This window comes from Lepeophtheirus salmonis, chromosome 8, assembly GCF_016086655.4.
Source record: "Lepeophtheirus salmonis chromosome 8, UVic_Lsal_1.4, whole genome shotgun sequence".
Lineage (NCBI taxonomy): Eukaryota > Metazoa > Arthropoda > Copepoda > Siphonostomatoida > Caligidae > Lepeophtheirus > Lepeophtheirus salmonis.
This window is the reverse complement of record NC_052138.2, coordinates 27,593,728-27,606,022: the sequence shown is the minus strand read 5'-3', so window position 1 is coordinate 27,606,022 and position 12,295 is coordinate 27,593,728. Positions and strand designations below refer to the sequence as shown.

Sequence of the window (12,295 nt, the reverse complement as noted above, 5' to 3'; positions counted from 1 at the left end):
AATAAGCTATTCTATTTTTACAATTTCATCCAAATCTGTGGTGTGCACATTTTCTAAATTTAATTAAATTTGGCGTTGTTTAGGTTAAAAACTTCCAATTATTAGACGTGGATGAACCTTTATCATAATATTATAAAAATTCAATATGACTTATATATGTTTTAACAATGAGGCTTATAACTATTTACAAAAGAGAGAAAAATGGGGTGTTTGAAGATATGATATATCCATAATAAATATAAATTGTAATATATTTGATTACAAGCCATTTCTAAATTTTGCATTAAAAACTGAGTGACTATTTATTAGCTATTTTTGAATTATTTTTTTTTACCAATTATTAACATTCATAGTTTTCTGCCCGTTCTAAAATTAGCCCATAAAAATGTAAAAAGGGGAGGAAAAAAAGGTATATGTGACTTTTCAACACAAAAGCAAGCTAGAATGATTTTTTAAAAAAATTGAGTCGAGATTGCATTTTTATTCTTCGACAAATGATCGTCCATTTACCTATATGTACAAATTATTTTTATTAACCCCTTGGGTGCCCCGAAAATTGCACTTAAAGTAGCCAAAATGGATCTTTACAATAAATGATTAAGAAATTAATAGATTTATATAGTGGAAGGACCCTATTGGGGCCAATATATGTCCTTGAAATCAAATAAAGGTTCTAAGCTATTGTTTTTAAGTATCTTAACTCAGCTCAGATATTTGAATGCAAAGCCAACAATAGACTCAAATATGTCCAGGAAATATTGGGCTGTTTGTATATATGAATGAAACAAATTTGTACAACAAATTTTAATTTGGGTTTTCTTATTTTCTGGAGTTTTGTTCAATATCAGTTTTATGTTGACGAGCATATGTATGTATATATATACAAAACTTATCAGAATGAGTTCAAGTTTAGCATAATTCCTTGTTTGATTCTAGACATACCCAAAAATGAGCTTACTAACTGTTATATCTAATATGGATTGACTCAACTTTTCTCAAACATCAGTTAGTCTACAAATCCTGTAGATGGTATTTGGATATCCCTCCTGCAAAAAAAACTATTGTTATCGGACTACGAAATGAATTTTAATCTAATTCCAAACAAGTTCATTTATAAATTAGCTTTCAAACTATGAGTTCTTGAACTTTCTAGTTTGTTCTATAATATATTATTATTTGAACTTTTATTAGGAGTCAAAAGACACGTATCGAAAATCTAATGGAATTTCTATTGTTATTCTTCACAGAGGTATTTAATACTCATTTCTAGCTTAAGTTGCATATTTGTAAATAACGAATTTATTATAAATTAATAAAGTTAGCCCTTTACAAACTGTGGGATACTTTGCCAAAGAGAAGAAACGTGAAACAATTCCATGAGGTAACAATTTAAAATAAATAAAATGTATATTGAAAAAACATGATTGAAAACTAAAAGGTTTGAGAAATAACACGTGGGATGAATAATTCAAGGCTTTACACATAAAGGGTACTATTTAAAAAAAAAATCACCTCATTTTTAGTTAGTACCAAGTTACAAAAGAAAGCTGTCAAAATTTAATGATAGGCTGTTCTTTAGTTAGCGAGTTTTTGCTAAAAGTGACGTTACTTTTGTTATTTCTAAAACAATGGATCAAAAACAATTTTGGCTTTTTAATTTCACACAGGTTCTAGATGGGAGAAAATACCTTTCAATCTAAGCAATGGATTAAAAAGTGTTCAACAAACAAACAAAACAACAACGCATTTTGAACGAAAAAACGTATTTTCTTTACGGCCCATGTGTTACAAAATTAACTAAACAATAAACACGTCTATTGACAATTTATCATTTACCTTCAATCCGGAGCGTGTTTTCTTTATTAATATATAAGTTTTGATGACTCTTGGAAGAGAGAGGAACTCCATCCTTGAGCCAAATGATTGTATCCTGCGCGGAGGATTGGCAGGGTAGGGATACTCTGGATCCTAGTGGAAGGGTTTGATTAATAGGTCCAAGTACAATGATGGGAGGAGGCTTATCACTTTCCTTAGAGACAGAGATTTGTGCTCTACTCAGAGTAGATCCACTTGGACTCACAGACACACATGAGTAGTAACCCGCATCCGACAAGGAAATGTCCTCTGTAATAGAAAAATATTATTAAGATTTATACATCACTTATTTTCTAGATTTAACAACAGAGTAGGGACTTGAAAATTGGAGTAGCATTTAACTACGATATTATCTCTGTTATCTTTAAATGTGGTTTCATTACAGTAATCTCCTCAATAATAGGACTGACTTCTCCCTGCATCCATGCGGCCTTTCTCTAGCTCTGACCTTACAGTTTTGGGGATTCTTAGGAAATAATGTCCGCTGTACCTCTCATCCAAATTTGAATTCTCTTCGACATGGACACACCCTTCATCAAGAGCTGCCAATCTGTTCGCCGGCGTGTGTAGGCTGTTATTACTTGTGAAGGAGGACATATTGAATAAAGATTCTAAACATAGTATCACAGATTGGATATGAGTTATCTTGTCTTGATTCCATAAAAATCTTATTTTTCATAATCTAGTCATGCTACAGCAAGTTATTTATCCCTACACTGTATTTATTTTTTACTCACGAAGTTTGAGAGTCCCTTCCGGAGTCACGTGAAGACCAGCCTCATACTGATGTCCAGGGAGAAATATTCCAGTTGCACCTAAATAGAGGGAATGCATATCATACCATGAAGAATTATGAATTTAAATCTATCTCTTTTATTTATTTTACAGGAGCACAAGGATGTAGATAGCGTGGGGATGGGGCTATATCCTTTCTAAGGATTTTAACCAGACATTATGGTAAATAGAGTTGTCCTCCCCAAGTTGGGTCAGCTAGAGGTTAGGGAGGATACACAAATACTAAGGTGGGCGGTCAATTTGGGATTTGACCACCACTATGGGAATAGTAAGAAAACAACCCTTGATATTTCAAAATGTCCCTTTTATAAAATCTTACCAAAAGCTTTTACAAATTTGGAAGAAGAGTTTGAGGATTTAATATTGTAGTAAAATTTCATTTATACCCTTTAACTATCGCCAAACCTGAAAACTAAGCCATCATGCAGTTTGAATTTTTTTTTTTTTTTGAGTACTAAATAAATTATAATGAATAAAAAAAAATTAGGAACTCATTACGAGTTGGATCTTTAACAGTATACTATCTTTCAAACGTGGGTAGATCCTTTTACCAATCTAACTCTCAAAATAAGGGGGAACGGTTGATTAAGGAATCAAATAAGTATCCACTGGTACCTTGTCATAATAATTGGACGCCAGTTTGTGCCAAAGCTATAAACCAAGTGACAAAATGTACCTGATATCTTGAGTAGATTATTTGGCAACGCAAAATCTTCCTTCCCTGCAAGGTGTCACATTTTATGATACTGCTGATACCGTTATTTTATCACTTTTACTCATAACGTATACAATTGTTTAACCCTTAGCTGAATTCCACATTGTATATTAAATGGAAAAGGTAAATTCATAATGGCTGAATTTTTTAGTCATAGAGTAATATTCAACGCCTCTAGCGGACTAAAAAAAAAAAAAAATATTGGATAGACGGCTACTTTGTTCTGTATTTCTATAATTCTTTTATTGGTCTGCACCATAATTTAAGCTGGGCAAGAGTTAATATATCTAATTAGGATACGTTAAAAGTATTTATTACGTTTGATCTTCCTTTGACGAATGATCTTGACCACTCAAAATTTAGGGGCCTCTTACTGTGATCATGTATAATTTTTGTAACAAGCTTGATCAAAGTCTATGTGTAACTTTTGAAGTAGTCCTGTTACTGCAAGGGACTATTTGATGTACAAGAGAACCCAAGAGGGGGTCTTCTATCCAATCAAAACTTGACAGGATTTCTAAAATTTTAAGCACTCAGAAGAAATATAACTTCCGTCGAAAAATTCAATTTGCTCCGTGGATTCACTTCTTGTGATATATGCATTACTTTCATAATCTCATCAGTCCATAAATATCCTTTAAAATCTACTTGAGTTTCACCGCGATACTAGCACCATGTATCTGGAGCCAAGTAGTGCCGGACGTTAAACAGTCCCATTCAGAAATACTAAGCCCCTGCTACCTTATATTATCTCTATAAATAAAGTAAAAACCTTACCTTCTTTCATCCAAAACAGAACCGGCGTGGGATTCCCAGCTGCAATGCAATCCAAGGATGCAGGGGCACCAACTGCAATTTTTTGATTTGAAGGCTTCACTAAGAATATCGGTGGAGCTGGAAAATGAGGATAATACAAATATTATACTCTGTTAAGTGAGTTAGAAACAAAGGCTTTAAGTAAGGAAAAAAAGAAAAAGTATTAGACAATGGCTTAATGGAGGGGGGATGAACATCTATGGCTCACCTATATTATGGATGGACGTTGGAGGAAGAAAGTAGGTACTACTACAATAACAACGCATGAATATTAGGTATTATTAAGGGTAAATGAGTTTTTTTATGCTTTAGTGTATTTGAATGAAGACTGGCCATTACTTTTTCTCCCCTTCTTTTCTTCTCTTTTGAAGAAAACTAGTGTTGTGTTGGATCGAACAATTATTAAATAGGCTCATCTCCACTCAAATATACATAGTGTTTTTTATTCACACGCCATTTTGATGTACAAAAGTATATGAAAGATTTTAAAAAACAAAAAAAATGGTAGCTCTTAACCATTCTTAGTAATTATTTACATTATTATTCATGATAATTAAGGATGCCATTTTTGTAATGAAAAAAGTCAGTTTCTAATTTTGAAAAGGAAGAACAGCTGTTGTGAGTTTTTTCCTTTTCTCTTTTTTGTTTATTATTTAATAGGTGAACCTATTCTCACCTATCTTTGATGTAAGTTAAACGCATAACGCAGTAAATATTTACTTTTTTTAAATAAAGTAATTATAATATTTTTCCCTCCACTAACGCTATTTTAAATGTGAAAGTTCTCCTCTTTATAGAAATAACTGTTTTTCTCCTCCTTAAAATCATATAACAGGCAGTTGATACTACATGATTTGCTCAGGCCTTCAACTTCTGCTCATTTTGTCTTTACCAAAAATAACATTCTTATTTCAAGAATCTATTTCAAATAATAAATATTAGGAAAAAAAATCAAAAATCCGGAACTATTTCAGAAATATAAATTTTTTGTGGAACAAAAACGATAAAATCCTCAGTTCTCCGCAAAATAATTAAATTAGTAAAAGGCTAGAATTCCTTAATTTGAGAGGGGACTCCTTCCCCTCCAACTCACGCCTTCAAAAGCCCCTGTATAGAAAAATAATTAAGATCGAAGCGAAAAAAAAAAATAAAAAAAATAGGTCCTGGACCGAGTCTCAATACTTTTTAAGTATAAAGCATTTTCACGCAACGTCAGCATTGTTGATGTTGGCCATTTTTTTTTCTATAATGTTTCTACAATTGGTACTAATTAAGTATAAGTAAACAATATAGTTGTTATTGGCCATTTTGGACGCCTAAACAATCAAGTTTTCAAGGAATCAAAACTCTTCTTACATTAATATTAAGGAAAATAGTCGACCATTGGGTCTCAAAATAGTACCAACAAATAAAAGGAAAAAAAAATTGTATTCCCTAGTTTTTATTATATATATTTGACATAAAAATGTATTAAAATATGTTATTACATCGTTATGCAGACTTATTTCCGTCTTGTAGATAAAAATTAACTATTATAAAGTAAAGAATAAGATATTTTTTTCTAATTATCCTACTAATCGTTCTATTTTTTAGTTATTTCCACAAATCTAGCCATTTTTTGGGGGGGATTTTCAGTGCTTATTACATTGATTTAATTCAAATATTACTGTTTAACATTGGCATAAAGTATTATTCAATACAGGTAATAATGCGTCTGTCCTAATTTAAAAAAAAAAATAAAAAATGGGAAAGGATCTATTGTATCCTACATAGTATTAAAATAATTTATGTGTGTGTAATGTACATCCCGCTCAGAGAAACAAAGATATAAACGCATTTATTCTAAAAAATGGAGACAGATACAGGCTTCAGACATAAAATAAAAGTTGTTCAGAAATTATGTCTTACGTACGTAAGGCTATGTTTAATTCTGATCACGCCAGATCTATGGGCTCCGGGCGGCAAGTTTGATTTTTAGTAAATAGATTGATTGTTTTTCATAAGAAAACAAGATTAATTCCCCGTATCTCAAAGTTTTATTAAGGTTACCCATTCGAAAATGCACCAAAAAAAAAGTAAAAGTCCAAAAAACGAATTATTGTCCAACGGAAAAAGGGAGAACGTATATTAAATAGGATTTAAAAAAGGAATTAGGGAGAAGATGAACAAGTTAATCTTAGTATGTTTTCTTCAATCTTCATTATGGCTGAAGAAAGAATGTGGCAAGTTATTAATGGCAATGAAAATAATTAAATCACAACGTCAAACATTTAAAAAAAATTCTTTATATTTACAAAAATCAGTATTTTCACATGTTTTCATATTTTGCATTTTCAAGAGTGTCAATAAGACAGAAAAAAAAAAAAAAAGTTATATACAAGAAGGTTTTATAACAGATATATACTTATTTAATTATAATTATATTAATCATATAAAAATATTATTAATTTATAATTATAGTTTATAGTAGATCGTCTTTAATGTTTAGAATATTAAAAAACAAAAAACAACCTCTAAATTTAAATGAAATCTTATTAATTTTTCATAGACTATCTTTAAGATAACGTCTACGTGCTGATTCAAAACTCAACTAGATTTGGTTCAGTTCGATTTAAGCAAACTCAAGTCGTCATAACACTAAGGGGAGTCCTTTTCCTATGTAGTGTAAAGATGATAAGGAAAAAAGTCGGACATTTTGAAAAATGAAATTTATTCCACTAGACTAATATGAACTACCCTACTAGGGCATTCCCGCTTGTAGACAATTATTCCCCCTCCTCCCTTGTACTCAATAAACTTATGTCCCCCCTCCCCTTGTATATGCTACTAGTACTACCTACTATTTCAACCCCCTCTTTCCAGAATCCCTCTCTCTGCAATACATAACTAACTAAGTGACTAAGAAGATATGGAACAGGTCCTTTCTCCTCCATAAATTAAGTGATTTAATTAAATGTATGCTTCTAACAATGATTTGAAGTTGTTTTATAAGATGAAAAAAACGTTTTTGAGAGAGAAAAATGGTATATTTTGATTAAAGTGGGGATAGATTTGTGGACCTTTTTTAATATAAATTTGCTCATTTATTAATTTCACGATTAAAAATATTTGTTGTTGATGATGTTTACATGATGTCTGCCATTTTGGAGGAGTTGTAACTTGTATAACCAAACTGTACAAGTTGCAACCAAAATTGAGATGGACATTTTTAAAAGAAGAATTTAGAGGATAATGCACAAATTGAATATTCCATGGGTGATCCATATTTAAAAGTGGTACTCTTGACTATTTAAATACAAATTGCTAAACTTAAATGGAATATTCTGTGGCATATTATAAAGTTGAAATACCCACAGTTGTATTTCTCATGCCATTTGAATATAGTAAATAGAATGACCAATGTTGTAATTAAATAATGCATTTTAAAACGAAGAAATTGACACTTGTACAAGTTGCTTATACAAGTTGCAACTTGTAACAATATTGCAACTTCTACACCACACATCAGCATCGAATATGGACTAAAAATATATATTAAAAAATGTGATTTTATGTTGAGTATAAAGGGTAAAAAAGTGCACGTTTTACGCAGTACAACAATAGATTATTTGTCATTTTTTATAACTAATAATGATTTTGGGGGGAAATTTTTTATAACTTTTGGAGGATTGCTAATCTTAACCTAAAATAGTTATTTTTTACAAATTGCTTTATTTGGACTTGTATTGACTATTTTTAGTTACAAATTGCTAACAAATCCAAAAATTGTGCTTAGTACCTTTTGATATTAATCAATAGATTATTTTATTTTCTATTTTTCGTCTATGTCTCCTTCAGATTTCGTTTACAAAAAAAAGCAGATTTAAGGGCAAGTTTAATATACATAAATGACTAAATAAATACGGAAAAGGTCCTCTCTCCTCCTTAAATGAAGTGGTTTAATTAAATTCCCCTTACAATGAATCCGTATCGCAGCGGTGGCAGTATCCATCCCAGCCGAGTTTTCCGCCATACACCGATACACATCTTCATCCGTGGTAATAGCGTTTTTAATGATGAGGAGTCCTCCCTCGATTCGTGATCGACTAAGAGGTAATGATCCTGCTGATTTGGACCAGGAAATCATTGGCTTTGGCTTTCCTTCAGCCACACAAACTAATCGTATTTCTTTTCCAGAGGCGATTGATGCGTTTTCGGGGGCTTTAGTAATTGAAGGCACAACTGATTTATAAAATGTAAATAAAAAAGCATGTATTTAAATGGAAGGACAGCGCGATAATGTATAAAAAGATCTTACTTCCAACTTCTAAATGAATCCTCTGAGTTGCTTTTGTTCCAGCGATATTCTTTGCAATGCATTGATAACTTCCTTCATCTCCAGGAATTGAGTCTGGAATCACGAGCGTTCCTTCGTCCTTGATGTATAATCTAGAATCAAAATGATACATCCTTGTTATATACTTAGTGTAATTTTAGCGCTTGTGGGCAAAAGTAAATGTAATGTACTTCGCGTCAACGTAAAAACAATCTTAAACAAAAATCAAAAAGGAGAAAATCGTAATAATTTTTTTATTACATAATTAATATAACACATGGGCTGAAAAGTCCTGGGCTTTAAAAAAAAAAACAAATTAAAATAAATAAAATAGCGCCATCTATTTTTTAAGCCTGAAATTTTTCTGCCCTTTTTTATAGCCTCATATTTTATGAACATATTTGAGTCAAAGGTGGATTTGGTATTCAAATTTGTGGGATGAGTGGAAATACCTATGGATTTTAGCTAGTTTAGGACCTTTATTTAGTTAAATAGACATAAATTAGCTCTTTTTATTCTTACATTGTGAAAAATAATTTTGTCTACTTTAACTGTGCAATTTCCAACACACTCCATGGAGAAAAATGTTTTTTTAAATTTTTTGGAAAAAAAATCCAAAATTTATAGCTATCCACCAAAAATTTAATTTTTTGGAAAAAAGTTCAAAAATCCACAGTGTTTTAAAATAAGTTCAAAAATTAGATTTTAAAAATTAAATATAAAAAAAAAAAAGAAGAAAAATATTAAAATCAAATTTCAAATATAATATTTGAGGGAAAAAATTGCAAATATAAAATTTTTTAGCAAAAAAAAAAAAAGAAGTTTATTGCTATTTACAAAAAATTTCAAAAATCCACTGTGTTTCACAAAAAATTAAATATTTTGAAAAAAAATCAAAAATCCACAGGGTTTTACAAAAAATTAAATATTTTAGAAAATAAATTCCAAAATGAGATTTTAAATATTAAATGTTTAAAAAAAAACTGAATATACAATTTTTTGGAAACAAATTTCAAAAACCCAATGTTATTCACCGAAAATTATTTTATAGGGAAATTGAATTGACAAAGTATTTTTTTGGATATATTGTGGTGGTGGGGGATACAGCTCCTCCAGTTTCCACCAGCGGTCACCCTTGACTTCTGCACTGGTTATAAACCTTTCATACAAGGGTATTTATTGATAATTTATTTTTTTAAAGGAAAAAAAAATATCATATGTATATTATTAGATATTGTCTACCCCCCTATCCCCCTTTTTTTCAGAAACGTGCTCTCATCTTAATATTATATACATATAAAAATATGAAATAATTTATATTTAATATATTCATCATCATTTTGAACGATTTTCGTGACGTGAATTATTTGACAAAAAAATGATTTGATTTTTTTTCCCTTGTTGAAAAATAAGAATTGCTGTCATTTATACATATATATATATATATATGCAATCCGACCTTATTGAATGGCTTTTTTTTGAATAATAAAACTAGTACCTTTTGATCAAACTTTTCTCCTTAATTTTATATAGGATTTTTCTTTTCTAACCCCCTTTATTAGGGTGATACTGGTGTTAAATAATTCTAACATTTTGAAAGACAATCCCTACCTTTTTTACTTCTGTGCATGGACCCAATAAATCCTGTATGAGTCTTTTGGCTCGAAATATTTTTTATCAAGATATGTTACCTTAATTAACAGAGCAAAGTTTATCTGTCTGTCTGTTTGAATATATGAAAATGAGTATAATGTATATCATAAACATATTTTTATCTAAGAAATAACAATGTAGTCTTATTAATTAAGTATTGCAGGTGTGTGCAATCGAGCGTGTTTACGGGGTGCACTGTATATAGTGCTCCCTGATGTATATCATATGCATATTTTGATAAAATAAATAATAATGTAGTCGTATTAATCAAATATTGCACAAGAAGTACTGCTTCTGTAATTGGTCTCTTATGTGCTCCGTTAGACTAAAGTACTCATCAGTCGACCCAACATATTAATTCCTTTTTCTAAAACTCTTATTATAATTCTTTATTCTTGAGGAGGGAACACGTCATATGAATTGATAAAAGTAGTAGGTATGTTAAAAGATTTAAAAAAGAAGAAGATTTGAAGGCAATAACAAACGTTTTTTGATGTATCCTTGGGGATCCTGTACAAGTTTATTCACAAGTCAGACTTTCTCTTTCTATCTCGAAATTGGAAACAGGGACAGAGGATAGTTAAAATTCAATTATTGTAACCTTTTAATAATAAGTAAATAACTTCGGTACGTAAAACACGTAGGGACGCGAAGTGAAGAGAAGAATATATTGACGTATGAAGAGGAAAAGGATCTCGACTTTTTGAACAGACGCAAAGTAAAACAAAAGATATATTGACGGATAAAGAGGAGAAGGATTTCGACTTTTGCAAGTTATTCGGTTAATTAGCACTTTGAAGAGTCATGAAAGTAGATGTAAAGTCTCATTGTGTGGAAGGACATACTTAAATAAAGAAAAGAACATTCTAAAAGAAATCCTTCTCCTCTTCCTGAGTCTATATATTCTCTTTTCTCCTCAACAAATCTTCTAGGTTAATTTTCGCCTTTTATGAGCCTAGACGAATGTTCAATACGGGTTTTGAACATAATTAAATGCACTAGAAAAGGAAGTTCACTACTCAGGAATTAAATAATAATGAAAAATGCTAAGGAAAAGAAAATAAGTTCTGCAGATTATCAATTCAAAAAAAAAAAAAAAAAACCACCTAAAAAAATAACACAAATTACATCACTAATTATTTGCATACACACAAATAAACTTGTAGATATCAAGGAAATTGCACGGATGGGTTCATTAGGTCCATACACAGTATAACCCCCCAAAAACATGAGATTTTTTTGACAAATTACGCGCGTCCGGTTCACCCTATTCAAAATAACTACATATGTGTTTGTTGAATCTTTTTCCAAAAAGTATTTTTCTCCCTTATTTCAACCCTTCTTCCCTTGCACCTCTCCCTCTTTCTTATCTTTGTATAAATGTATGTTTAGAACCATTTATCCGACTGAATGGTCAAGAAAAAAAAATACAGGAACAATAAGGAATTATTTAATAAATAAAATACCCTTTTTGTAAGTAGTTACTTTTATGACAAATATATTTATTTTATGGATTTTATATAATATATTATATATATATGAAGGCATAGATTTATTTGACAGGGATACAACATATGGCCCTGGTCCATCCAGTGTTTTTTAAAGAGTCGATTAAATGTTATTTATACACTATATTGTTTTTGTGCTTTTTATGAGAATCCCCTTATTTCTAAAAAAAAATCTTACGTACCTTTCTTCTTCTGTCTCAAGATCTAATATTTGTCCATTTTTTTTCCAAAAGACGGTAGGACTCGGATTTCCCTTGGGAGGAATACAAATAAGCTCTGCTGTTTGACCCAAGATGACGTCACTGTCCACGGGCTCCCCTCGGAACTTATCTCTTAGAACTGAAAACAAAAAAGGAAGGAAATTATTGTTGTTATATACGAAAAAGATGAAAACATTGGCTTTTATAATTTGTGGGGCTTTCACACAAATAAAAATCTTGAAACAAATCCAGAGAAGGAAAATATCCAAAATAAATTTTACATTCATCAACACCAATTCAAAAACATCACTAATTACTTCAAATTATTCTAATAAAACTGTATTTTTCTTTAAATACAAACTGCTCAATTTTGATATTTTCGGTGCTCATTTTCAATATTTTAGCACTCATTGTTTGC

The 12,295-nt window shown here is 30.5% G+C and overlaps 1 protein-coding gene across 1 annotated transcript in view; it reads right to left on the bottom strand.

The window, feature by feature from the left end:
- The window catches only part of LOC121123287 (roundabout homolog 2), a 165,800-nt gene that overhangs the window by 59,501 nt on the left and 94,004 nt on the right, over window positions 1-12,295 (bottom strand). Inside the window, exons 3-8 of the mRNA XM_040718414.2 lie at window positions 11,860-12,016; window positions 8,499-8,629; window positions 8,159-8,422; window positions 4,163-4,279; window positions 2,613-2,690; window positions 1,837-2,124 (exon numbers count right to left, since the gene is read on the bottom strand). Of these exons, the coding sequence (XP_040574348.1) occupies window positions 1,837-2,124; window positions 2,613-2,690; window positions 4,163-4,279; window positions 8,159-8,422; window positions 8,499-8,629; window positions 11,860-12,016 (1,035 nt within the window). The remainder of the gene's footprint in view (window positions 1-1,836; window positions 2,125-2,612; window positions 2,691-4,162; window positions 4,280-8,158; window positions 8,423-8,498; window positions 8,630-11,859; window positions 12,017-12,295) is intronic.